Consider the following 25267-nt stretch of genomic DNA (forward strand, 5'->3'; position numbering starts at 1 on the left):
CAATCATGGGCCGTTGAATGTGTACGTCGGCTGCTGCTGCCAAATTGAGACGTTTTACCGGTGCTTTGTCTGCGAAAACATCTGTAAAATCGTCAATATTCAAGACAAACAGTGTTGTAAGTATGCAAATTTCTATTATTGTCTTATTTTGTGATGTATTTTTGTATTCAGAATATAGGATATGTGGGAATCTATCCATATGATGATTGGAAAGGTGAAATTGGCTGGGCAGGTTTTTGGTGGTGGTGTGTCGCGGAGTGTATTTTCTTGGGACGGCTTCGCATGATGAGGCGCAGCCGCTACGGCTGGCACGAGCTGTGTGTTCCGGCGCGGTGTTATTTGGCAACAGTGACTGACACGCCGGTGCAGTGTATTTCAAACAATAAAAAACAAAAGAAATAGTGAGTGAGGGACATCATCGATTCTCTCATCTGCATGTGACTAAATTGTGCATATTACTATTTTGTGAAAAATAAGCAAAACTTCAAAATGTCATAATTTTTTTCTATGTTTTACATATTACTAATATGTAAAACATAGAAAAAAATTATATAATATTATTAGTATTAGCCTACATCCAATTTTGATCAAATTTTCAAATCATTTCACTTTCACCTGTTCACTTTGCAGCATTATGCTTGTTGTGGCATTGTCTGCTTTGTCTCTGTTGATTCAAATCAACATTTTTCTGAGGTGGACTTGACCTTTAAAACATAAACATATGGCCATTGAGTCCTTGTAGTACAGATTGAGCTAGAACTTTGGTCTCTGTATTTGGTGAGTGGCAGTGTACGTTGGCAAATGGGAAAGATAGTAAAATGTTAGACAGCTGGCAGCCTTCTGTTTCAAGCAGTTTTTAAACATTTTTATATGTGGAGCCAAAGGAGTTCAGCGGAACAGCCAACATAACAGAGATCGAAGCTTTTGGTCTAGTAAAATGTCAGAAATTCTTGTCAGTCCACCCCAGAAAAAAATGTTTGTTTGAATTAAAGTCAAAGAGAAAAAAAAATCAAACAAGAACAGCCACAGGGGCCTGTTAACTTAACTGTTGGTGTTGCAGAAAGAGTTGCGTTTAAATGCAAGTCAAAATATCAAGCGCAAGTCCCAAATACGGTTGCTTCATTGGCTGAAAATCAATGCAACTCTATCTGCAACGGGCCCCAGATCTACATCATAGGTTAGGCCTATGCTAGACAGCTGGCAGCCGTCTGTTTCGTGGAGTTTTTTTTTTTTTTTTTTTTCTCCTTGTACACATACGGCTGTTAGGTCATTAGGGGATTAACAATGCAAAATCCCCCCGACGGGGCTTATCGATTTTTGTCTTTATTTCATAAAAATATATAAAAAGAACTGGACCAAAATAAAGATTATTATTTGGCCTGAAATGCACCAAAATGGGGAAAAAATCATTTAGAAGGACAAAGACAGTGACTTACTTGGCTGTGGCGTAACTCTTACTTCCCTGGTTTATCCGAACTTAGTACACATGGCCATTGAGTCCCTGTACAGATCGAGTTAGAACTTCGGTAGATTGGTCAGTGGAGCCAACGGAGTTCAGCAGAAAAACCAATTTAACAGATACCAAAGCTTTTGGTCTAGGCCTATGCATGCTATATATGCACAACTCAGTGACATGCAAATGAGAGGGTCAATGATGTCCCTCACAACTTTTTTTTTATTGTTTAAATCAGGGGAGATCCAGGAATCAGGATTTTCCAAAAGGGGGGCACATTTTATGAAAAGGCCAAGAAAAATTTGTCACGCAAAAAAAAAAGGTTTTCAACCCCCTTAAGGACATTTCATCTACGTAAAAATTTGACAACCAAAAGAAATAACATTAATTGTGCCTTTCAAAGGGGGGGGGGGGGGCATGGGCCAGCTGTGCCCCCCCTTTTTTTTATACATATTTGGCAACAATAACCAACTTGACTGAACCACATACTGTTATTAGAGAATATTACATTGTAATCCACATGTTCAGGGAGGAATAAATCTTTTCTTTACATGACAATAAGGAAGGAATTGAAGTATTTCATATTTCATAATTCATATACGGTAGATCTAGACCTGAAATACAAAATAAATAGTGAGTCTGTGACGTCATCAGTCCCTTCATTTGCATACTGACCAGGATGTGCTTTTAACTGTTTAGTGAAATGAAGCAAATCTTTAAAACGTCATAACTTTCTTATTTTGCGTCCGGTTTTGATGAAATTTTCAATGCTATGCTTTTTAATGTTTTTTTCCTTTTATTCAAGCCAACTTTTTGTTGTGGTGGAATAAATTTAATCCCCAGAAATGAAGGTTAGTCTATTCCTGTCTACACATAGTAGATCTCACGTTAGACCTTCAAGTCTACTCCAATTTTTTTTTGCTGACTGCGTATTTGCGTATGCGTGCGCAGCTATTGTCAATTTGGTAAATTGCCAATTGGTCCACTGCCAACTCGTCCACTCACCACATGGTCTACCGCCATTTAGTCTAATGCCATTCCGTCCATCAACATTTCGTCTAACAACCATTTGGTCCAATCATCACTTCGTCAAATCACCATTTCGTCTATTACCATTTCGTCTAATAACCAGTTGGTCTAACAGCCATTTTCTTTTCATTCATTTTGCACAATAAACACTTTAAACAGTTTAATTAGACCAAATGGTATATGGACTAAATGGCTATTGGACCAACTGGTTATTAGACATAATGGCATTAGACTAAATGAAAGTAGACCATGTGGTGAGTAGACGACCTGATGATAGACCAAATGATAGTAAACGAGTTGGCAATTGGACGAATTGGCATTAGACGCATTGGAAATAAACCGTCAATTTTATACTTTGTTACAGTACGTGTTCTGAATTGATGGGATTTGCGCATTTTATCAAACTTTGTATGGCATCGCCTTGAAAATCCCTTCATATCTCAAAAAATTAATCAAATTGCTGTCTACGTTAAAAATGTACTTATAAATGTAGATCTTGATCTATAGAGACTAGAGTAAGACTTTTTTTTTTTTCTGAAAAAAATCTTTAAAAAAAGAAGAAAAATTGATTTTTTGACAAAAATTGACCGATACGGCGGTTTGGATGAAAGCCAACGATATATATCTAGTGTCAGGCACTACTACTCCTGTTCCTGTGACATGTCAGAATTTTTTTGTTCTGGGATCTGCCGATGTTGCGCCGGTCAGAATCCGATATCCCGATAAATGAATTCACGAACAGGGGAAGTCAAGTCAATCTTGACGGTCATATGCCATAATAATCAATATAATGATTGTGGGCATTAACGGAAAAACAAAACAAGTACAAAGAAGTCACAGATTATGCAATATTGATTTCATTTTTAAACAAATATTTAAAAAAAAAGATGATAAAAAAATTTGACGAGAAGACAGAAAAAACTTGCCGATGTTTACGTGGCCATCTTCTCTAAGTTAGTAGCTAAGCTTCGAGACGCATATAGATTTTGCCGCCCTCTATATGCATCTCGTAGTTTCTCTACAAGAGAACAAGATGGCCATGTAAACATCTGCAAGTTTTTTTCCCGTCTTCTCGTCAATATTTTTCTTGGTGGTCACCTGAAATATAGCAAAGGAACCTGGTTTATAATTGGTAAGAATGAATAAAACATACTCAATAATTAGGCCTATATTAAGATATTCAGACAAAGAAAATGTTAAACTATTTGTTAAGGTGACAGGTGCCCTAATTTTTTTTTTTTTTAATGATTTTATTTTTTTGGTCTCCTTTGCTAGTTTCATGTGTGTACTTCATCATGCAACTTGTTTTATCTCAATATTCTACCTCTTTTTTTAATAAGAGGGGGGTTAAAACATATTTTCATAAAATTCTCAAACCGGAAGTAGTATTTTACACACCGGAAGTGATTAAATCTGTCCCCAAAACCTTTGATACTGCCTTAAAAAAAATCAGAAAATCCCCAGATTTTTTTTGGCTGAAGCCCCAGATATTCCATGTAGCAAAGTGGACTACCACCCTCTGTTGGCCAAATAGGGAGAGCTACTGTATTGCACAATATGGCAGCGACTACAAGTTACATACACTATGTGACAGACATGGCGCGTTACAAATGTCCGTTATTATTAGTATTATAGCCCTTTCTTTATCGTGATATTATACAAAATTGAGGGTTTTTTAATGAAAAATGTAATAACTCGAGTTCTAATCATTGGATTTGCATAAAATTTTGTAGAATTGTGTATCTTGAAGAGTACAACAAAATAATGATAGTTTTTGTGCATGGTACCCCCACAGGTGGAGTTGTGTATAAAAGTCCTTTCTGAATTTCTCATTATCTGACTGCTTGTTTAATCCATAATTTTTACAATTCTACTCTGAATATTTCTTAAAGCCATCATAAATTCATCACAAAGAAGTCAGAGAATTAAATTAATCCATCAAAACTTAAATTACACTCTATGTTGTGAAGTTATAACCATAGAAAGTTCATATAGAGAAAAATCATGATTTTTAAAGTCATGACTTTGAATGACCATATTTTGCTTATGCATAAAGCTAATATGCCACAGTGCAAATTTTTGTGTAGATCAGCTCATAAGCTTTCCAAAAATATATAGTTTGTTGGGGTACAGGTACTTAGTAAGAATCCTATGCTTGATTATATACCCGTAGTCGTTTCCGCACGGTAATAGGGCACCTGTCACCTTAAGTATTACATTGTTTTATTGGCATACCGAACGGGAAAAAACGAAACCGGAATCCGCATTCCGCACACATCGGACAAATTCCGGTATTCCATCCATTCCGACCCAGGATTCTATCTAGTAGGGCTATTTTTACTTCATCAATTAGATAAAAATAGAATTAATTTATAGTGATAGTTGATAATAGCTGATCATAAGTAGTACTTGTACTTGTCTGGTTAGAGATTAACAACTAAATATAACATTCATTCACAGTGAGTAAATAGGAGTAATTGATAAGTGGTGAACCGCACCATTGAATTGAAGTTAATTATAGATCAAGTTTAGTGTGTTGACTATCTAGGATTTAATCTTTACAATGTAAACAAAGTGTATCTGTAGGATACTGCATGACTTCATGTAAGACATTGATAATAATCATTATTAAGTCTTGAAATAGAAGTATGTAATGATTAGTGCAGATTTAATAGGAATCTTTATTTATAAACCATGTTTCATTCATGAGTCTTCATCTGTGAATTAATAAAAACTGAACTTTGCTTGTGAATTGTTTAATGACATTGATTTTCTGATAACAAATATTGGTTTTAAAGGACAAGTCCATCCCAGCAACTACAAAATTTATTTGAATAAAATGAGAAAAATCAAACAAACATTACACTGAAAATTTCATCAAAATTGGATGTAAAATAAGAAAGTTATGACATTTTAAAGTTTCACTTAATATCGTAAGTAACGGTCTATTAACCGCACCATTTCCTCGGTGGGATAGAAGCAAAAGTCAGGAGTGCGGTTTATCCACGGTAAAAGGACTGAGCCAGCATTGGCCTAAAAAAAAAAGCCAAGTCCATTTCCCCAGGCTGAACGAAGGTTACCAGTATTTGTTTTTAAGTTTCCCCACACGAAAGAGTTTCCCAAACATGAGATCCCACTATTTACTTTTATCATCTTATTTTTTTTTCAAACAGGAGTGCAACTTACAGTTACACGCAAGAAGGACATTGGACTTTAATCGGGCAGAACTGCCATGCAACATAGGGTACCCATCATCAGCCAGAGATTGCTCCGTGCCAGCATCCCATACTACTTCACCCAGGTCAGAGGTCACACCGAGGTCACACAAGCTCACCGACCGTGCTTGTTGAGTAGCCGAGGTTCACATTCTTGGAGGGCGTCCGACTTGTTTCTGACAAAGACTTGTTCCCGCTCTGCACCTGGTTTGGGCTGGACCCCTGTCTCTACTTTCAAGGAAGAAGCCACAGAGCAGCCCTGGTAAGGTCTTCTCTTAAAGGGGAAGTTCACCCTGATAAGAAACTTATAGCTAGTAAAAGCAGAAAAAAATATTCATTTATTTATTTATTTATTTATTTCGTTTTATACAGGGTAGCCCCATCAGTAGTCTTGTACTGTTTTCAAGGGGGCCCTGTAAACAAATATTTACAATATATATAACAGATAAACAAAGTACATAAGGAAAAAATAAACAGAACATGAAAATAATCAGAAGTGAATGCATGGAAAAAAGATAATGGTACCGGTACATAAGACATTTAAGTACAATGTACGAAAGTAATGTTGATTCATTTAGATTTCAATCAGCATTACAATACAGGAAAAAGCAAACCCCTCCCCCTACATTTCAATTATTTAAATTCAGGTAAAGAGAGAAAAATATCATTAATAATTATATATTGATTATGTAATTTCCTTCAGGGGTGCACGATACGGTTTAGACCACAATGCCCCAAACCTCACGCCTTGGTTTGGATTCGATCCCACGTCCCTCTGATTGAAAGACGAGTCGTAACCACTAGACCACAACGCCCCAAACTCCACGCCTTGGTTGGGATTCGAACCCATGTCCCTCTGATTGAAAGACGTGTCGTAACCACTAGACCACAATGCCCCAAACATCACGCCTTGGTTGGGATTCGAACCCACGTCCCTCTGATTGAAAGACGAGTCGTAACCACTAGACCACAACGCCCCAAACTCCACGCCTTGGTTGGGATTCGAACCCATGTCCCTCTGATTGAAAGACAAGAGTCGTAACCACTAGACCACAATGCCCCAAACCTCACGCCTTGGTTGGGATTTGAAGCCACATCCCTCTGATTGAAAGCCGAGTCGTAACCACTTGACCACAATGCCCCAAACCTAACGCCTTGGTTGGGATTCGAACCCAAGTCCCTCTGATTGAAAGACGAGTCGTAACCACTAGACCACAACGCCCCAAACTCAACGCCTTGGTTGGGATTCGAACCCACGTCCCTCTGATTGAAAGACAAGAGTCGTAACCACTAGACCACAACACCCCCTCCCCTCTCCCCCTCTGCCTCCCCCTTTAATACTTTAATATGTCTTAACTGTCTTATTTCACATTTGATGAAATTTTCAACATTATGGTTGTTGGGGTTTTCTCTATTGATTCAAATCACCATTTTTTGGGGGTAGACTTCACCTTTGACCATCTGAAGTCCTCCTTATCTCCAATATTTGTTCAGGTACTCCTCGGACATGTCGTCAGCAACTCAAGATCCTCAAACCTTTGAGAAGGTCTTCTACGAATTGGTGGACGAACTCACGGAAGATGACGCCGCTAATCCAGAGATCGCCGATGCAGCAGCTTGGTTCAAAGAGGTAAGACATCTCACCCCTTAACAGGGGGAAGGGAGGGGGGGTGGTTAATTTGAACCCACCACCTCGCACCTTTGACAAAGTGTGCAACTTCTCTGCCGTGCCAAATTTTGTGACTGCGTAGCTTGCAGACTTTTTAAAAGTTTTTGCGCTCTATTTTAAGACAATTGTAAAAATCAGACACACCGTTACGATGTTGGAGGATTTTTTTTACATGTACATGCATGTCAACCCCTAAATCCTTCAAAAAGGTTTTTTTTATACAAAATCAATTCATAATGGGTTCATTTTTTTTAAACCAAAAGTCAAACAAAAAAAATGTATGATTATTTTCACTTTGCTAAAGTGGCCCAGACAAGAATCATACGTAAGAAAGTACAAAATGTTGAAAAATGTGTCTGAGAAATTCACAAAACAATTAATCTTGGAGGAATGAGAAACAGAGGCCTTGCTTCGGTGAATGTGTTCAGACAGTAGGCGAGCAACGTTGCGATCCTTTGATATCAGATGCAGGTTTGCAATGTACTGGGAGTGCAGGCGTATGGGTCTTAGACACCATTCTCATTATACTCTCTAAAACTAGACTTGAAATCGATTCAGGAAACCAGTTTGGAAGATCGCTTTGCTAGTGTTCCCGTTTGATCAGCCGAAAGTGGTTTTCAAAACCACTTCATGTAAAGTGGCCTTGTTGCTATGGGAATGCTCTCAGTAGGGATGACATGTTTCGTGCAAATTTGAAACCGCAGCGTAGACATTCTATACACATTGTGTGGAGTAGCACGCTCTAAATGTGCGAAGATCGCTTCCCGGAGAACTGTTGTGTCCTCCCTTATGCTAAAACCAGTTTAGCGAGGCAGAGCGATCTTGAAAAGTACTTAGGGTGGTGGTTTTCCGAACTGATTTGGAAGATCGCTTTCAAGACGGCTTTGACCGTTCTCATAACACGTTAAACTAGTTTCCACTATACTCGTTTTATGGTAATAATGAGAACAGGGTCTTATTGTTTTAAATGTGTTGAGAGGAGTTGGCTAGCAATGTTATGATTCTCTTTAGATGCTGGTTTGCCCGTAGTAAAGTCAGGCAGCTCTTTCTGTATCGAATGTGTTTAGATGGTCGGCTAACAACGTTATAATTGCCTTACTATTCAGATACTGGTTTACAATGTATCGGGAATGGCAGAGCGGCGGAGCAGAGGATTATCTTTTGTGTTTGGGGGGACGTCTATTGTTGCGTCCCCCCCAAACACAAAAGATAATCCTCTGCTCCGCCGCCAATGGGGAATGGGTCTTTCTTTAGTGAATGTGTTCAGACAGCTAGCTAGCAACGGTGTTATTCTTTTATTTCAGATGCTTGTTTACATTGTTCCAGGTTGAAAGAACGAAAAAGGTCCAAGTACTCTGATGAATGCGTTCAGACAGTTCACTAACAACCTTCTGCGTATCTTATTTATTTCAGATGCTGGTTTACAATGTTCCGGGAGGAAAGAGAAACCGAGGTCTTACTGTGGCGAATGCGTTCAGACAACTGGCAAACAGCGTTCAAAGCACAGAAGATAACATTCATATAGCAATGGTTCTCGGCTGGTGTGTCGAATGGGTAAATTCTTATCAACAAAGAAATCATATCAGATAGAGGGGGGGGTCACAAAGTTTTAATTATGACCCACTTAAATGCAGATGCTTTATGATATGTAATGCGCAATCTTATTGATTAATAATCAGTAGTGCGCGTCCTCTTGGCATGATCTGACCAATGCAGTCGTGCCTTTTGCAATGCACGCAACTCGGCATTTACGTGCGAGTGCGACTCTAAGTCATACTTAAATATTTGTGAAGCACCCCCCTGGATCTAGTTGAATTTTAAAAATGTGCCACAGGATTCTGGGAGAAATTGTGTAATTGCTGAGAAATAAGCAAAATGAGAATGACATTTCACCTTATTGCCAGGTCTTTTTCCAACCAATAATGATACACCGTCCCACATGCGCTTATCTGTGATGGCGATCTCCATTGTGATCATTTTTCACAAAGTTCAATTTATGTATCTCCACCAGAGCTACATAGAGATCTAGCATAATGTAGTGACAATTAACTTTGACTTTACAGATTTTCTCATGAAATCAGTGTTTACTGGAACTACTTTCATTTATAATAAGTTCTTCATGTTTCTCCAACAATACCTCAAGGGTAATAACAGCAGTACTGCTGCGTGATGCCTGCGTATGAGAAAAAAATCAGAGGCAGACTGCGTTATTTGAACCCACGACATCTGGATTACTAGACCAGTGTCATAACCACTAGACCACCGGAGTGCCCTTTCATTTATCTTTAATACTCATCCTGTTTTTCTCTTCATGTTTTCAGCTACAAGCCTACTTCCTAATAGCCGATGATATGATGGACCAATCAAAGACAAGGAGAGGTCAGCCTTGTTGGTATAAGAAGGTATGGAGAGACAGGATGGTGGTAGTGATGATGATTATGATGATGATGGTGACGGTGGTGGTGGTGATGAGGATGATGATGATGATGTTAATGGGGTTTATTATCTATTGGTCTGATACCACTTCGTCCAATTACCAACTCATCTACTACCATTTGGTCTACCATCATTTCGTCCACTGTCCTCATATCTAATTGCCATTTCGACCACTCACCATTTCGTCTTATAACCATTTGGTCCAATTGCCATTTAGTCCATATACCATTTGGTCTAATTTGAAAAAGTGTTAATAGGGCCAAATGAAAGAAAATTTAATGGATATTGGACCAAATGGTTATGAGACGAAATGATCATAGACGAACTGGTGATTAGACGAAGTGATGATTAGACCAAATTGTTATGGACCAAATGGTTTTTAGACGAAGTGTTGATGGGCGGAATGACATTAGACTAAATTAAGTTAGACCACGTGGTGTGTAGATGAGTTCACAATAGACGAATTGGCAATTTTACTGATAATGGAAGTGGTGGTGGTGATGATGATGGCGGTGATGTGTGGATGATGATGATGGTGGTGATGATGGTGATGATGGTGATGATGATGATGGTGTGATGATGATGATGATGAGGAGGAGGAGGATGACGGTGGTGGTGGTGGTGGTGATGATGATAATATAGATTAGGATGATGATGATGATGGCGATAAAAGCGTTAGTTTTGCAGATGCAGTTATTGGAGGACCTTTCACCAAGAACAGAGACAAATCCCCAATATTCTTACACCTCATTTATACATTTCCATTCTTTTTGGTAGGATGGTGTGGGAACAGTTGCAATCAATGACTCATTCTACGTTGAAGCCTGCATCTACAAAATTCTCAAGAGATTCATTAGTCATCAACCCTACTATGTCCAAGTGATGGAATTATTTCACGAGGTTTGTCAAGGTCTTTGTTGTATTTGCCATTAAAGCAGCAAAAAAAAAATGATTTCAATTAAAAAAATATGAAAAGGAATAGAATTCTAAGAACAATAGTGGTTTGAAATTGTCATATACTATTTCATTACCCATGTTCAGTTTCCCTTGGCCATCTTGGATTTTGGGACGGCACTCTTTTTTCTCGAATCCAAGACCAAAAGTGTTGTCATTTCATTTTGAGATCGGGTAAAAGGACCAAATAAAAGCTGTTCCCAAAATGAAATAACGGGAAAAGCCATTTTGACAACCCTGAAGTCCACTCCAATTAAATAGGAAAATGAAATTTAAAAAATTACAAATATATGATTATATTGCTAGTTTCACTGATTATTTTTATTTGATTTTCAGTGTGATACCACCATCACTTTGGCAGAAATTCACACAGGTAGTTTTGAAAACCGCCGGCTGAAGTGATGGTTGATAAAGATTTGCTGTATTAAACTTTGCTTGATTTTTTGTACATGAAAAAAGTCCTGGTTTTGTCACAGTGTGCCAAACTTACGCCTGTTGCCGTGGTTAAGCATGCTATTTTATTCATGAGTCCACTGTTTTGAGCAGTGGGCTCATTAATTCAAAACAATGGACTTGGGAATAAAATAGCGTACTCAACCATGGCAACAGGCGTAAGTTTGCTGCCTCGTGACAACAGCATGCATCAGCATTGGACTTTGTTTATGTGGTATTGTAAGCATGATTTATACAGGAAATCTGCATACCCCTTGGGTTCAACTCATTTAAAAAAATTCCTTTGAGAATTAGGGTCTTATGGGTAGAACTTGGCTGAAAGGTACCCTTCATTCATCGGCTGAATGTGACCTGCCTCTCCGAAACCAGCAACAAGTAGTCCAAAATGGTTTCGAGTATGTTTACTTATTTTTAAAAAGCACATCTTATTCTTAAGCCTTAAACGGACACATGATCAGATGTGTATCCAGCATCAGATCCTAAAAAGCATTTCATGGGCCTAATTAGGAGACAATAATGACTATTATGCTTGCACATGGGCCCATACATGCTGGATACGCTAGTTCACGATTTCCCAAACTGATCAACAACTACCCACGTAGTTACGTTATTGAATGCAGAATAAATTCAGTGAAAGATTCAAAGAATAAAGAGAAAACAGAGTTTCAAGTTTTGGCTTGAAGATAAACACCAGTTGTACGTGGTAACGATCTCAAAATGAGTTCGAATAGAGTCCAATAAAATGACCACCCAAGACGTGTTTGTATGTATAAATTAAAAACATGTGCCAATTGACTCTGGAAAACAATGTGTAATTGCTGACAAATGGGCAAAATAAGCACGGAATTCCATAATATGTCGGGTATTATTCCAAGCATTATTAATACACTGTCCCACATATGCGTTTCTGTGTTAGTGATCATTAGAATTATGATCGGTTTTCAGCTAATATTTCATGATTTCACAAAGGTAAGTTTATTTCAATGTAGCAGAACTAGTTCTATGACAATATGGTAGCATTAAACATGATTTGAAAAGCTTTTTCTTGAAATTATTATTTGCTGCAATTCTTTTCTTTTACCTTTAACTCAAGTATGAAATGTGCTATCTGTGCAATCTCCAATGATGATTATTGGTGCACTGGACGCACTGCAAATTAGAGTGAGCACTTTGATAAATTTGTCATGATTATTATTATTTGTTTTATCTTCTTTACGCTTGCAGACGACGTACCAGACGATCATGGGTCAAAGTTTAGATCTACTGACGTCTCCAGAAAATGACAGGGATCTCAACAGGTTCACGGAACAGAGGTAATTACAGGGTATCGGTGAACCACAAGGTCTGGGATTCAAATCTCAATGCAGTAATGGTGTCCATGGCAAAGTGTTTATATACAATTGACACTCTTCACCCAGGTGTTGTTGATGGGTTCCCAGTAGAAAGGATTTATTTGAATGCTTGAGCACTGGATCAGGGTGGCTGTTCTAAAGCTGGGAGATTGTACGAAGCATGATATAGATGTTGCATATCATACTTGTTTAAGAGAGTTTGTTTAGGCTTGATATTTTACATAAATTGTAACTTTATATTTAGTTTTATGTCTACTGACTAGCTTTCATTACTTTATATTTTGTTTAATGTCGTTCTTTTCTATTGTTAATGATGTTTATAATACAATCTGATCTATTTTATTATGTTCTGGACCCCTAGGCAGAACAGAGTGGTAAAAATTACCACTCTGAATGGGCAATCCAGCCATTCATATGTATTCATTTTATTTTGTAATTATATCTGATGTATTTTGTTTGTATTTTGCATGTTTTTATGAATGGAAAATAAATACAATACAATAAAGTACGTTTTGAAATGGCATACATATTTTCTTCTATACATGAAAAAAAGAAAGAAGAAAATCCATATTTAATGTTCGAAATAGAAATATTCCGAAAATCAATTTTGCCCAGTTGATTGTGGACCCAGCAGCCACAGACTGTGCAGCGCCAGATTGACTAGGCTCTATCCCTTAAATGTTGAATGCCAAACATGGTAGCAGCAACTCCAATCTTTTTACGTCTTTTGGTCTGACGCGGCTTGGGTGTGAACTCATGAGCTCTTCCAACTGAGCTAACACACCGGTCTGTACATGTACATACAAACACCCTCAATGGTAATTTTATTGGATTCTATGGGAGATAGTCTTTAGATTGTTACAACAACTGGCATTTATACACTGTGCATATCCATTCATTGCATATTTTCTCCTCTTTTTAACAGATATGCTGCAATAGTCAAATGGAAGACTGCTTTCTATTCCTTCTATCTGCCCGTTGCTCTAGCTATGCATATGGTGAGTTATGCAAGCCTTCTTTGAGAATTAAGTAAAATGAAATTTCATTTTAAAGGACAAGTCCACCCTATCAAAAAGTTGGTTTGAATAAATAAGAGAAAAAAAATCAAACAAGCATAACACTAAATATTTCATCGAATCGGATGTAAAATAAGAAAGTTATGACAATTTAAAGTTTTGGTTATTTTCACGAAACAATTATATTCACATCCTGAAATGTGAGCATTGGTATTAAATGAAAAGCTTGCAGGATTCCCGAACGAAAGACACGGCTGAATTTTGACAAGGTGCTTTCATCGATGTAAGTTTGAGGGAATCAACGTCATGCCAGGTATTGAATCCATAACTTATGTGTCTCTTGTCAGGTACATACTAATAGCATACTCACCATTTTACTATGATACACATGATTTAAAGGATGTATTCAAATTGAGCATCAAAGTTTACATAAGATGAAGGCTATTTTTTTCTCTCGGTGTTATGAGGGTTGTAATGAAAACGTTTTTTATAAAAAAAACAAATAAAACGTTTTTTATTGTTTTAAAACGTTTTAAATCGTTTTAAAACTTCTTTTTTTCCAACGATCGATGTAATTTTCCTGTAAATCAATTAAATCATACACTTAATACAGTATGATTTGAGCTCTTGATGTTTGAAATACATTTTTGGAGTAAGTAAGAGATGACTACAATTTTTGTTACTGAATTTTCAACAGAAAAGTTCATATTTTTCCCCAAAAAACATGTTTTAAAACACACCGTTTAAAACGTGCCAACCCTGGTTATGTTGCTACCAAGTTATGTTCTTCTTTCAAATCAGGTCGGAATATCAGATGCCAAGTCTCACACCAATGCAAAGACAATCTTACTTCAGATGGGCCATTTCTTTCAAGTTCAGGTAAGTTACTCTTGTAAGTTCTTGTAATATTGATAGAGAAGCAGAGCGAACAAATGTAGCTGGTTAATTTTCTAGGTTCAAAAAGTGACCGCACACCTTTTGACAAAAGGGAAAAGTAAGAAAGAAAATTAGGAGATTGGTAACAGCACATTTGGGGGAGGGGGGTGTGGAAGACGGATTGTGAGGTCAGAGAATAAGGGGTAATGCAATTATATTAATAATAGCAGTATACTTACCCAGGATAGCCACTTCAGTTCCGAAACTTATTCTCCCAGCGGGCCCTGCTACATTATTATTATTATTACCCCAGCTTTAGCTCGGCTGCGTAGGCGCTCAAGCTTTCAAGGAATTCCTTCCTACCGGGTACCCAATCGCCTCCCATGGGTTGAGTGCAGCACAATGTGGGTGAATTTCTTGCTGGAGGAAACCACGCCATGGCTGGGATTTGAACCCACGTCCATCAGATTGAGAGACGAGTGTCGTAACCACTAGACCACAACGCGCCCAGAGTTAAATAGAAAAGGGATAGAATTCAAAGCAGGGCAAAGATTTCATGGGGGCCGTGGGCGATTTAGTCCCCAAAATGCTCGACCGAGCCCTGGAAATACCCATTCATTGCAATGTTAAAGCTTACCCAGTGTTGCAGATGTAGGCTCCCAAAATTAAACAAAAATCGATTGAAATTATATGAAAAAAATTCCTTTCTGTCTTCCTCTTTTTTTTAGGATGACTATTTGGATTGTTACGGTGCTCAAGAGGTCATCGGTAAAATCGGGACGGACATAGAAGAGAATAAATGTGATCGGTTGGTTGTTCAGGCTCTGAAGGGTTACATCAGAATGAAGAAAGATTCCAATGAAAATATGAATAATTGCTTTCTTGTTTTTCTCTCTCTCTCTCTGTTTAGGATGACTATTTGGATTGTTACGGTGCTCAAGAGGTCATCGGTAAAATCGGGACGGACATAGAAGAGAGTAAATGTGATTGGTTGGTTGTCCAGGCTCTGAAGGGTTACCTCAGAATGAAGAAAGATTCCAATGAAAATATGAATAATTGCTTTCTTGTTTTTTTCTCTCTCTCTCTGTTTAGGATGACTATTTGGATTGTTACGGGGCTCCAGAGGTCATTGGTAAAATCGGGACGGACATAGAAGAGAATAAATGTGGTTGGCTGGTTGTTCAGGCTCTGAAGGGTTACATCAGAATGAAGAGAGAAAGATTCCAATAAAAATAGGAATAATTGCTTTCTTGTTTTTCTCTCTCTCTCTCTGTTAAGGATGACTATTTGGATTGTTACGGGGCTCCAGAGGTCATTGGTCAAATCAGGACGGACATAGAAGAGAATAAATGTGGTTGGTTGGTTGTTCAGGCTCTGAAGGGTTACATCAGAATGAAGAGAGAAAGATTCCAATGAAAATATGAATAATTGCTTTCTTGTTTTTCTCTCTCTCTCTCTGTTAAGGATGACTATTTGGATTGTTACGGGGCTCCAGAGGTCATTGGTCAAATCAGGACAGACATAGAAGAGAATAAATGTGGTTGGTTGGTTGTTCAGGCTCTGAAGGGTTACCTCAGAATGAAGAGAGAAAGATTCCAATGAAAATATGAATAATTGCTTTCTTGTTTTTCTCTCTCTCTCTCTGTTTAGGATGACTATTTGGATTGTTACGGGGCTCCAGAGGTCATCGGTAAAATCGGGACGGACATAGAAGAGAGTAAATGTGATTGGTTGGTTGTTCAGGCTCTGAAGGGTTACATCAGAATGAAGAGAGAAAGATTCCAATGAAAATATGAATAATTGCTTTCTTGTTTTTCTCTCTCTCTCTCTGTTAAGGATGACTATTTGGATTGTTACGGGGCTCCAGAGGTCATTGGTAAAATCGGGACGGACATAGAAGAGAATAAATGTGGTTGGCTGGTTGTTCAGGCTCTGAAGGGTTACATCAGAATGAAGAGAGAAAGATTCCAATGAAAATAGGAATAATTGCTTTCTTGTTTTTCTCTCTCTCTCTCTGTTAAGGATGACTATTTGGATTGTTACGGGGCTCCAGAGGTCATCGGTAAAATCGGGACGGACATAGAAGAGAGTAAATGTGGTTGGTTGGTTGTTCAGGCTCTGAAGGGTTACATCAGAATGAAGAGAGAAAGATTCCAATGAAAATAGGAATAATTGCTTTCTTGTTTTTCTCTCTCTCTCTCTGTTAAGGATGACTATTTGGATTGTTACGGGGCTCCAGAGGTCATTGGTCAAATCAGGACGGACATAGAAGAGAATAAATGTGGTTGGTTGGTTGTTCAGGCTCTGAAGGGTTACCTCAGAATGAAGAGAGAAAGATTCCAATGAAAATATGAATAATTGCTTTCTTGTTTTTCTCTCTCTCTCTCTGTTTAGGATGACTATTTGGATTGTTACGGGGCTCCAGAGGTCATTGGTCAAATCAGGACAGACATAGAAGAGAATAAATGTGGTTAATTGGTTGGTTGTTCAGGCTCTGAAGGGTTACCTCAGAATGAAGAGAGAAAGATTCCAATGAAAATATGAATAATTGCTTTCTTGTTTTTCTCTCTCTCTCTCTGTTAAGGATGACTATTTGGATTGTTACGGGGCTCCAGAGGTCATTGGTAAAATCGGGACGGACATAGAAGAGAGTAAATGTGATTGGTTGGTTGTTCAGGCTCTGAAGGGTTACATCAGAATGAAGAGAGAAAGATTCCAATGAAAATATGAATAATTGCTTTCTTGTTTTTCTCTCTCTCTCTCTGTTTAGGATGACTATTTGGATTGTTACGGGGCTCCAGAGGTCATCGGTAAAATCGGAACAGACATAGAAGAGAATAAATGTGATTGGTTGGTTGTCCAGGCTCTGAAGGGTTACATCAGAATGAAGAGAGAAAGATTCCAATGAAAATAGGAATAATTGCTTTCTTGTTTTTCTCTCTCTCTCTCTGTTAAGGATGACTATTTGGATTGTTACGGGGCTCCAGAGGTCATTGGTAAAATCGGGACGGACATAGAAGAGAGTAAATGTGATTGGTTGGTTGTTCAGGCTCTGAAGGGTTACATCAGAATGAAGAGAGAAAGATTCCAATGAAAATATGAATAATTGCTTTCTTGTTTTTCTCTCTCTCTCTCTGTTTAGGATGACTATTTGGATTGTTACGGGGCTCCAGAGGTCATTGGTCAAATCAGGACAGACATAGAAGAGAATAAATGTGGTTAATTGGTTGGTTGTTCAGGCTCTGAAGGGTTACCTCAGAATGAAGAGAGAAAGATTCCAATGAAAATATGAATAATTGCTTTCTTGTTTTTCTCTCTCTCTCTCTGTTTAGGATGACTATTTGGATTGTTACGGGGCTCCAGAGGTCATCGGTAAAATCGGGACGGACATAGAAGAGAGTAAATGTGATTGGTTGGTTGTTCAGGCTCTGAAGGGTTACATCAGAATGAAGAGAGAAAGATTCCAATGAAAATATGAATAATTGCTTTCTTGTTTTTCTCTCTCTCTCTCTGTTAAGGATGACTATTTGGATTGTTACGGGGCTCCAGAGGTCATTGGTAAAATCGGGACGGACATAGAAGAGAATAAATGTGGTTGGCTGGTTGTTCAGGCTCTGAAGGGTTACATCAGAATGAAGAGAGAAAGATTCCAATGAAAATAGGAATAATTGCTTTCTTGTTTTTCTCTCTCTCTCTCTGTTAAGGATGACTATTTGGATTGTTACGGGGCTCCAGAGGTCATCGGTAAAATCGGGACGGACATAGAAGAGAGTAAATGTGGTTGGTTGGTTGTTCAGGCTCTGAAGGGTTACATCAGAATGAAGAGAGAAAGTTTCCAATGAAAATATGAATAATTGCTTTCTTGTTTTTCTCTCTCTCTCTCTGTTAAGGATGACTATTTGGATTGTTACGGGGCTCCAGAGGTCATTGGTCAAATCAGGACGGACATAGAAGAGAATAAATGTGGTTGGTTGGTTGTTCAGGCTCTGAAGGGTTACCTCAGAATGAAGAGAGAAAGATTCCAATGAAAATATGAATAATTGCTTTCTTGTTTTTCTCTCTCTCTCTCTGTTTAGGATGACTATTTGGATTGTTACGGGGCTCCAGAGGTCATCGGTAAAATTGGGACGGACATAGAAGAGAGTATGATTGGTTGGTTGTTCAGGCTCTGAAGGGTTACATCAGAATGAAGAGAGAAAGATTCCAATGAAAATATGAATAATTGCTTTCTTGTTTTTCTCTCTCTCTCTCTGTTAAGGATGACTATTTGGATTGTTACGGGGCTCCAGAGGTCATTGGTTAAATCGGGACGGACATAGAAGAGAGTAAATGTGATTGGTTGGTTGTTCAGGCTCTGAAGGGTTACATCAGAATGAAGAGAGAAAGATTCCAATGAAAATAGGAATAATTGCTTTCTTGTTTTTCTCTCTCTCTCTCTGTTAAGGATGACTATTTGGATTGTTACGGGGCTCCAGAGGTCATTGGTAAAATCGGGACGGACATAGAAGAGAATAAATGTGGTTGGCTGGTTGTTCAGGCTCTGGAGGGTTACATCAGAATGAAGAGAGAAAGATTCCAATGAAAATAGGAATAATTGCTTTCTTGTTTTTCTCTCTCTCTCTCTGTTAAGGATGACTATTTGGATTGTTACGGGGCTCCAGAGGTCATCGGTAAAATCGGGACGGACATAGAAGAGAGTAAATGTGGTTGGTTGGTTGTTCAGGCTCTGAAGGGTTACATCAGAATGAAGAGAGAAAGTTTCCAATGAAAATATGAATAATTGCTTTCTTGTTTTTCTCTCTCTCTCTCTGTTAAGGATGACTATTTGGATTGTTACGGGGCTCCAGAGGTCATTGGTCAAATCAGGACGGACATAGAAGAGAATAAATGTGGTTGGTTGGTTGTTCAGGCTCTGAAGGGTTACCTCAGAATGAAGAGAGAAAGATTCCAATGAAAATATGAATAATTGCTTTCTTGTTTTTCTCTCTCTCTCTCTGTTTAGGATGACTATTTGGATTGTTACGGGGCTCCAGAGGTCATCGGTAAAATTGGGACGGACATAGAAGAGAGTATGATTGGTTGGTTGTTCAGGCTCTGAAGGGTTACATCAGAATGAAGAGAGAAAGATTCCAATGAAAATATGAATAATTGCTTTCTTGTTTTTCTCTCTCTCTCTCTGTTAAGGATGACTATTTGGATTGTTACGGGGCTCCAGAGGTCATTGGTTAAATCGGGACGGACATAGAAGAGAGTAAATGTGATTGGTTGGTTGTTCAGGCTCTGAAGGGTTACATCAGAATGAAGAGAGAAAGATTCCAATGAAAATATGAATAATTGCTTTCTTGTTTTTCTCTCTCTCTCTCTGTTTAGGATGACTATTTGGATTGTTACGGGGCTCCAGAGGTCATCGGTAAAATCGGAACAGACATAGAAGAGAATAAATGTGATTGGTTGGTTGTCCAGGCTTTAAAGGGTTACCTCAGAATGAAGAGACAAAGATTCCAACGAAAATATAAATAATTTTTTTTCTCTCTCTCTCTGTTTAGGATGACTATTTGGATTGTTACGGTGCTCAAGAGGTCATCGGTAAAATCGGAACAGACATAGAAGAGAATAAATGTGGTCGGTTGGTTGTTCAGGCTCTGAAGGGTTACATCAGAATGAAGAGAGAAAGATTCCAATGAAAATATAAATAATTGTTTTTTTTTTCTCTCTCTCTGTTTAGGATGACTATTTGGATTGTTACGGGGCTCCAGAGGTCATCGGTAAAATCGGAACGGACATAGAGGAGAATAAATGCGGTTGGCTGGTTGTTCAGGCTCTGAAGGGTTACATCAGAATGAAGAGAGAAAGATTCCAATGAAAATATGAATAATTGCTTTCTTGTTTTTCTCTCTCTCTCTCTGTTAAGGATGACTATTTGGATTGTTACGGGGCTCCAGAGGTCATTGGTAAAATCGGGACGGACATAGAAGAGAATAAATGTGGTTGGCTGGTTGTTCAGGCTCTGAAGGGTTACATCAGAATGAAGAGAGAAAGATTCCAATGAAAATAGGAATAATTGCTTTCTTGTTTTTCTCTCTCTCTCTCTGTTAAGGATGACTATTTGGATTGTTACGGGGCTCCAGAGGTCATCGGTAAAATCGGGACGGACATAGAAGAGAGTAAATGTGGTTGGTTGGTTGTTCAGGCTCTGAAGGGTTACATCAGAATGAAGAGAGAAAGTTTCCAATGAAAATATGAATAATTGCTTTCTTGTTTTTCTCTCTCTCTCTCTGTTAAGGATGACTATTTGGATTGTTACGGGGCTCCAGAGGTCATTGGTCAAATCAGGACGGACATAGAAGAGAATAAATGTGGTTGGTTGGTTGTTCAGGCTCTGAAGGGTTACCTCAGAATGAAGAGAGAAAGATTCCAATGAAAATATGAATAATTGCTTTCTTGTTTTTCTCTCTCTCTCTCTGTTTAGGATGACTATTTGGATTGTTACGGGGCTCCAGAGGTCATCGGTAAAATTGGGACGGACATAGAAGAGAGTATGATTGGTTGGTTGTTCAGGCTCTGAAGGGTTACATCAGAATGAAGAGAGAAAGATTCCAATGAAAATATGAATAATTGCTTTCTTGTTTTTCTCTCTCTCTCTCTGTTAAGGATGACTATTTGGATTGTTACGGGGCTCCAGAGGTCATTGGTTAAATCGGGACGGACATAGAAGAGAGTAAATGTGATTGGTTGGTTGTTCAGGCTCTGAAGGGTTACATCAGAATGAAGAGAGAAAGATTCCAATGAAAATATGAATAATTGCTTTCTTGTTTTTCTCTCTCTCTCTCTGTTTAGGATGACTATTTGGATTGTTACGGGGCTCCAGAGGTCATCGGTAAAATCGGAACAGACATAGAAGAGAATAAATGTGATTGGTTGGTTGTCCAGGCTTTAAAGGGTTACCTCAGAATGAAGAGACAAAGATTCCAACGAAAATATAAATAATTTTTTTTCTCTCTCTCTCTGTTTAGGATGACTATTTGGATTGTTACGGTGCTCAAGAGGTCATCGGTAAAATCGGAACAGACATAGAAGAGAATAAATGTGGTCGGTTGGTTGTTCAGGCTCTGAAGGGTTACATCAGAATGAAGAGAGAAAGATTCCAATGAAAATATAAATAATTGTTTTTTTTTTCTCTCTCTCTGTTTAGGATGACTATTTGGATTGTTACGGGGCTCCAGAGGTCATCGGTAAAATCGGAACGGACATAGAGGAGAATAAATGCGGTTGGCTGGTTGTTCAGGCGCTGAAGAGGGTCACCCCGGAACAGAGAAGTATACTCGAGGTAAATATTCTTTGATTGAATTAAGTTTCAGATAACTAAAGCTCACTTTATTTCCTAATTTAAGGACTTTGCCCCCCCCCCCTTGCTCTCACTTGATGCTTGACGTTAATGAAGAGATCATCACGGAATCAGTTATGAAATACCTGTATGATATTTCTCTCCCTCTTTTTGTTTATTAGGAAAACTATGGCATAGATGATGCCGAGAAGGTCGCGAAGGTGAAAGAACTCTACGCGACCCTTGACCTGGAGGGCGTTTATAGGTCGTATGAAGAATCCAGCTATAATGATTTGATGGATACAATTAACAGCCACAGTGAAACGTTACCGAAAGATATATTTGTCGCTTTCGCCAAGAGGATTTATAAAAGGAATAAGTAAACTGTTTTTTTTATATATACATCAGTTGATTTTTGAAAGGAATAATTAAACTGTTTCGGGGATATATACATGTTCAGTCCATTTGTGCCCCAGAGAAAAAAAAATTCTACTAATCTTATTATTATTTTTTGTAATCTATGTGTACAGATTACAGCTTTCCTAATATTCTGTATATATACAGATTGGTATATAAATCGTAATTTGTCTCATAATATATTCTTTGTACAGATTGCAGTAATCTGTAGAAACTTGTAATCTGCATGTAGAGATTAGGTGAAGTACCACAATCTATTTCGATTATTATAAAAGCTGTAATTTCTATACTCGGATCAGGGCCATGTCTTACAAAGAGTTGCAATTGATCCGATCAATCAGAGCTTTGGACGGCAAGCAACTTCAACATCTATTATGCATGTTTGTTCAAAATATTTTCTAACTACGATGCATATTTTCACGTATTCATTGTTTTCTTGAAAATTCACTGTGCTTCTCTTTGTTCACAAAGGACATTGTGCAAATATCCTGTAGAAATTTTTTTTACACTGATGGATTTCCATAGAGTTACGATCAATCGTAACTCTTTGTAAGACAGGGTCCATAGGAAATAATATTTGGTTTTCCTCTGTGGCACGAATGGTCTGTTGTTGATATATTCTGGGATGTTTAACTTGTATACCTTTTTTTTATAGATAAATGAGGGATAGGAATGCATGTTCAGGTTCTGAACCCCTTAAATCATGGCATTTGATTGGCTGAGAGCATATATTCTGAATAATTAACACTGATATCAAGTTTGTGAAAGTAGGGCTTGGCCCATTCCAGCTTAAAATTGTATTATGTACATGTTTTCTGTTGCCTAAGAGCAAATTTATTTTAATTATTCTCAGACAGTTATTAATGACGTGAGTGCCAAATGTGTTTATCAAACTGCTACTGTTAATTTTCTTAACCTTTGAACCCTTACTTATTGGGACGGTCGTGAACCTCACCCTGAATTACTTGCAGATATCAAGCTTATCGGTAAAATGAAGAAATACATGACATTTGAAATATCTTGTGATTCAAGCCCCGCCGTGCCAGCGGCACCTTACTCCGCTGGTAACCGGCCTGGCCCGTCTGATGTTGATAGCTGTTCCATGCTGATGATAATCTCAGATATTGTCTCAAAATCAAAATCACTGCTTTGACAGAAGTAAGATTCATCAATAGCTTATGCATAATCTGTATACGACTTGCCATATTATCACACAAGTTTATTTGGTAGTATATTTTGGCCATTTTTTACATGCTAAAACCTGACAAATGAAAGCCATTATCGGTGATATTAACTGGAGTTATCAACTAAAAATCTCTAAGATGACATCATTTTTCAAAGGTCATCTCACATACGAACCCTTGGTTTTTTAGTCAAATGACTTGAAGCGTTATTCCTGCTTTTTGGTTACAGTTGTATTTGCGTTTGCTTGTTCATGGTGAAGCCGATTTTCAGGCTTTTCGGGTTCAAAGGGTTAAAGATGTGTGTCATAATCGGCTACCAGGGTGAGGAAAAATTTACATATTATAGGGGCTATTATTTTGCCACATTGGAGCGATTAGTGAATATAACATTGACTGGCCTTGAGAAGAACATCATATAATGCGCCAAAGCATACTATTTAGCAATTTTTTTTTGCCCGTAGCCCTCTTGTATTGCATACACTATTGGCTTTCCAATGTCAAATTTCCATAGACAACTTTGGACTAGAGATACGGTCCAGTGTATTCAATATTCAATTTTTTACGTGTACCTTATGTCACTCAGGAAAATAATATTTGAAAAAAAATCTAAATGATTGGATTATTTATTACTGGAATATTACAACATATACAGTATGTCCATGTAGTAAGTTCTGTTGGAAGTGTAAGCAATTAATCAAACTTTTTGTATTATTGTATTATGGAAACGAGCTAGAAACAGGACATGCTGCAAATTGGCAATGCAGAAGGAAATGAAAGTTTGATGGGGGACCTAAAGCTATGCACTTTGTTTACAACTGATTAAAAAAGTATGACAATTTTGATATTTGAACATATTTTTTTACTCTAATTTGTGGTATAATTCTAAAGATCATTATTAAACCACGAAGAAAATTTCACTAAAACCCTACCATGCTTTCCGAACACATCTTGATTTGATTTTGCTGTCCAATGTGGAAGGGGTCCCAAAGATACACACTCCATTTATCATGCAAAGAAACTGTTTTTCCTGTGCCTCAATTTCCAATATATATGTTCATATTATCATAGGAAAATAAGAAAATAAAGTGATTGTGGATTTTCTCTGTATTTTGTGGCTTATTGCAGCCTCTGTAGAAAATCAGAATAGGAATTGTTCATACTGCAGACACAGTTCCTAACATAAAGAGCACATTTTGCCATTGAAATTGATGCGCACTGACTGGTGCGTAGCTTTGGGACCCCTTTACCATATGTCATATATTAAGCGTGTAATACTGTTTTCAGTAACTCATGATTTGCACCATTGATTGCGTTCAGTAACTATTGCAGAGACTGCGCTACTTTTACAATCACCCATTAAAAAACTCTGGCATGCAGGCCTGGCACTGGTCTGGTGCTGACAAAAGCAGCCTGAAAAATGACCCGGGCCTGAAATAGCCAGCGCCATTCATAAACTCAAAATTTTACGACTTAGCCCCGAGATTAATCCGGGTAATTGAGTTATTGAAAGCGGCATGATGTAGACCACTCTTCTGATTGCATGCCATTCATAGTTTGCTATATTCGTCATTTTCTGTCAGAATAATGGATGCATGATTTTTTATTTGTAAATAAAATACTATATAGGCCAAATCATTCCAAGATGATGGCTTTTGAATCTGTGATCTGCACCCATGTTATATGCAGATTTCGTTCATTATAAAGGTTAAAGACAGTAGTTGCAGCAAACAATTATTTCATGAGAAAGTCTTTTACCGGTAATCAAGGTTAATTGTCAAAATATTATCGACGTAGAGTTCTTGTACATTAATGTTAACTTATCTTTGTAAAATCATGAAATCTTAGCTCAAAATTGATAATTCTGATTATCACCAACAAAGAAAAGCATA

At 37.9% G+C, this 25267-nt stretch overlaps 1 protein-coding gene across 2 annotated transcripts; it reads left to right on the forward strand.

The window, feature by feature from the left end:
• Window positions 1-24306, forward strand: LOC129263811 (farnesyl pyrophosphate synthase-like). Of its 2 annotated transcripts, none has more exons than XM_064100910.1 (11): window positions 1-116; window positions 5656-5959; window positions 7192-7327; window positions 8780-8920; window positions 9688-9768; window positions 10580-10702; window positions 12434-12522; window positions 13487-13559; window positions 14379-14456; window positions 21646-21780; window positions 21960-24306. In XM_064100910.1, the coding sequence occupies exons 2-11, from the start codon at window positions 5715-5717 to the stop codon at window positions 22158-22160; spliced, it is 1302 nt and encodes a 433-aa protein (XP_063956980.1). In that variant the 5' UTR covers window positions 1-116; window positions 5656-5714; the 3' UTR covers window positions 22161-24306. The 2 variants fall into 2 exon arrangements, with proteins under 2 accessions (XP_063956980.1, XP_063956981.1); XM_064100911.1 differs by having other exon boundaries at window positions 2-116; window positions 7142-7327.
• The last annotated feature ends 961 nt before the right edge of the window (window positions 24307-25267 follow it).

The sequence above is a fragment of the Lytechinus pictus genome, chromosome 6, assembly GCF_037042905.1.
Source record: "Lytechinus pictus isolate F3 Inbred chromosome 6, Lp3.0, whole genome shotgun sequence".
Taxonomy (NCBI): Eukaryota; Metazoa; Echinodermata; class Echinoidea; order Temnopleuroida; family Toxopneustidae; genus Lytechinus; species Lytechinus pictus.

What these genes read in the sequence shown, in the direction of transcription:
- LOC129263811 (XM_064100910.1), top strand. Translation starts at nt 5,715, where the DNA reads ATGCAACATAGGGTACCCATCATCAGCCAGAGATTGCTCCGTGCCAGC. An exon ending in GAAGCCACAGAGCAGCCCTG is followed by an intron (nt 5,960 to 7,191) that starts GTAAGGTCTTCT and finishes ATATTTGTTCAG; the next exon opens with GTACTCCTCGGACATGTCGT. An exon ending in TGATGGAATTATTTCACGAG is followed by an intron (nt 10,703 to 12,433) that starts GTTTGTCAAGGT and finishes TTACGCTTGCAG; the next exon opens with ACGACGTACCAGACGATCAT.